Here is a 1,885-nt window from a genome sequence, read left to right on the forward strand (position 1 = left end):
TTCTTTCTTTCTTTCTTTCTTTCTTTCTTTCTCCTTAAACTGTTCTTCTGGGGCCTGGACAGAGTTAGGGAGGATGGTTGGCCACCATGCCTCTGGCTCTGAAATCTAGCTTCACAAAAGCTGGGCAGCCTTTTTGCCTGCCTTTTCTCCCACTGTGCCTACAGTGCTAGAAGCCAAGCCTGAGTAGGAGGCTTGGGGCCAATTCAAAGCCACAGTCCACACAGGTCACAGAGGTCATGGGAACCTGGGCTCTTTCCCTGGGTTGGTGTTGAGGCTAATTCAGGGACTATAACATAGGCTACATAAAAATAGTTTTATCAATAGAATAAATACATTTTCTCTTTTAATATGGACACATATTTTACAAAAAGAGCCCCATAGCACTATGGGAAATTAAGACCTTCTACAAAAAAGAAGATGTAACTTGAGTACAATAAAGCTCTAGTATTCTAAGGTCCCTGTCCTGTGTGAACTGCCTTGAGGTGTTAGCACTCTCTGAGGTGGTATCAGATGGTGGACACGGCCACAGACGCCTGTGGTTTCTCTGGCTTCTCTGCAAGGGTGGTCGGGGTCAGGAAGGCCCGAGGGTGTGTAGTAGGAAGAGGGCTACACTGGCGGCAGTGATGGTAGGGAGGAGGCCCAGTGCAGGTGCTGAGCTGCTGGTAGGCCCCACAGGGTCCTGCTGCTGGAGTTGGTGTGAGGACTTGACAAAGGGCTTGGTGGTTTCGGAGCTGGGGGTAGGCTGGAGGGGCAGCGGAGGTGGCGAGATTGTAGTGCTGCAAAGAGGAAACACAGGGATTGTCAGCAGCCTCCTCCTTGGAAGAGAGCTTCTGGTTCTGCTCTAACTTTAGCAGGTACCTTAGGGAAGAGGAATAGTCTAGAACCCCACAGCAGGCTCGATGACCCACAAGGATAGGGTGGGACCACCTATGACTGATCATGAGGGCAGGTTCCAGGCAGAAATAACTGGGGTCCCCAGAGTATAGCTTCCATCTGTCTCCTGGTGGTCTACACCTTGTTCCCCAGAAGGTTGCTGAAGGTGGCAGAACACACACACAGACACACACACACACACACACACACACACGCCTTAATTTTTACCACATCATCCTATCTGCCATGGGAGGAGGATCCCCCACACCAGCTGTTCAAACAGGATTACCATCCTCACAATAAGCCTTCGAAATGGGTCTTACCACCTCCTTTCAACAAGGGGCCTCACAGAGTCTACTAGGTATCAGGTTCTGGGGCAAAGTAGGTTTGTACTCCCATGGGGCAGGAGAGGAACGACCATTGTCTCTCTCAAAGAAGCAGGCACAGTGCTCCTACAAAGTATGTATGCAAAACAGGGGCGAGGGTGGGGTTTCCACAGCACATTTTAGCTCACAGAACCTGCCATGCTGGCCTTCAACTACACGGGACCGGTCACAATCTCACTGTACTGTTTTACCTTACCTCATCCCCATCACTCCCAGGGTCTTGCTGTCGTTGTCACTGCTAGAGACTTCCCTCACTCTCTCTCTTCTCAAAGCTCATGATCCGCCCTGAGATCTTGAAGAGCGAAGGCTCACCTAAGACATCATCTATCCACTTCCCACTAACCTCACTGCCTCAGTGGGGCATTTGTTCTATGAGAGTCAAAGAACAGGTTTCAATTTGAGGAGGAGTCTTAGAACAGTGCTGGGCCCTGGGAGATGTGGGAAGGCTTTTTTTTTAAAATTATCATTAATATTTTTATTTCTCTGCTCTTCAACTAATAATATCCTGCATTTACAGTGTACTTAAGAACGCAGGCAGTCATCATGCCTAGTGATTTTTCTATGCCATATTTCAGTTTCTACTGAGCTTGAAGGAGATGAGGATTCTTAGCAAGAAGAGATGCAGT

General features: G+C 48.8%; 1 protein-coding gene across 1 annotated transcript in view; it reads right to left on the reverse strand.

Moving 5' to 3' along the window:
- Positions 1 to 55: 55 nt before the first annotated feature.
- The window catches only part of Trabd2b (TraB domain containing 2B), a 222,429-nt gene continuing 220,599 nt past the window's right edge, over positions 56 to 1,885 (reverse strand). The window contains exon 7 of the mRNA XM_028787494.1: positions 56 to 776. Within this exon, the coding sequence (XP_028643327.1) occupies positions 572 to 776 (205 nt within the window). The 3' untranslated portion in view covers positions 56 to 571. The remainder of the gene's footprint in view (positions 777 to 1,885) is intronic.

This window comes from Grammomys surdaster, unplaced genomic scaffold, assembly GCF_004785775.1.
Source record: "Grammomys surdaster isolate TR1022 unplaced genomic scaffold, NIH_TR_1.0 100, whole genome shotgun sequence".
Taxonomy (NCBI): Eukaryota; Metazoa; Chordata; class Mammalia; order Rodentia; family Muridae; genus Grammomys; species Grammomys surdaster.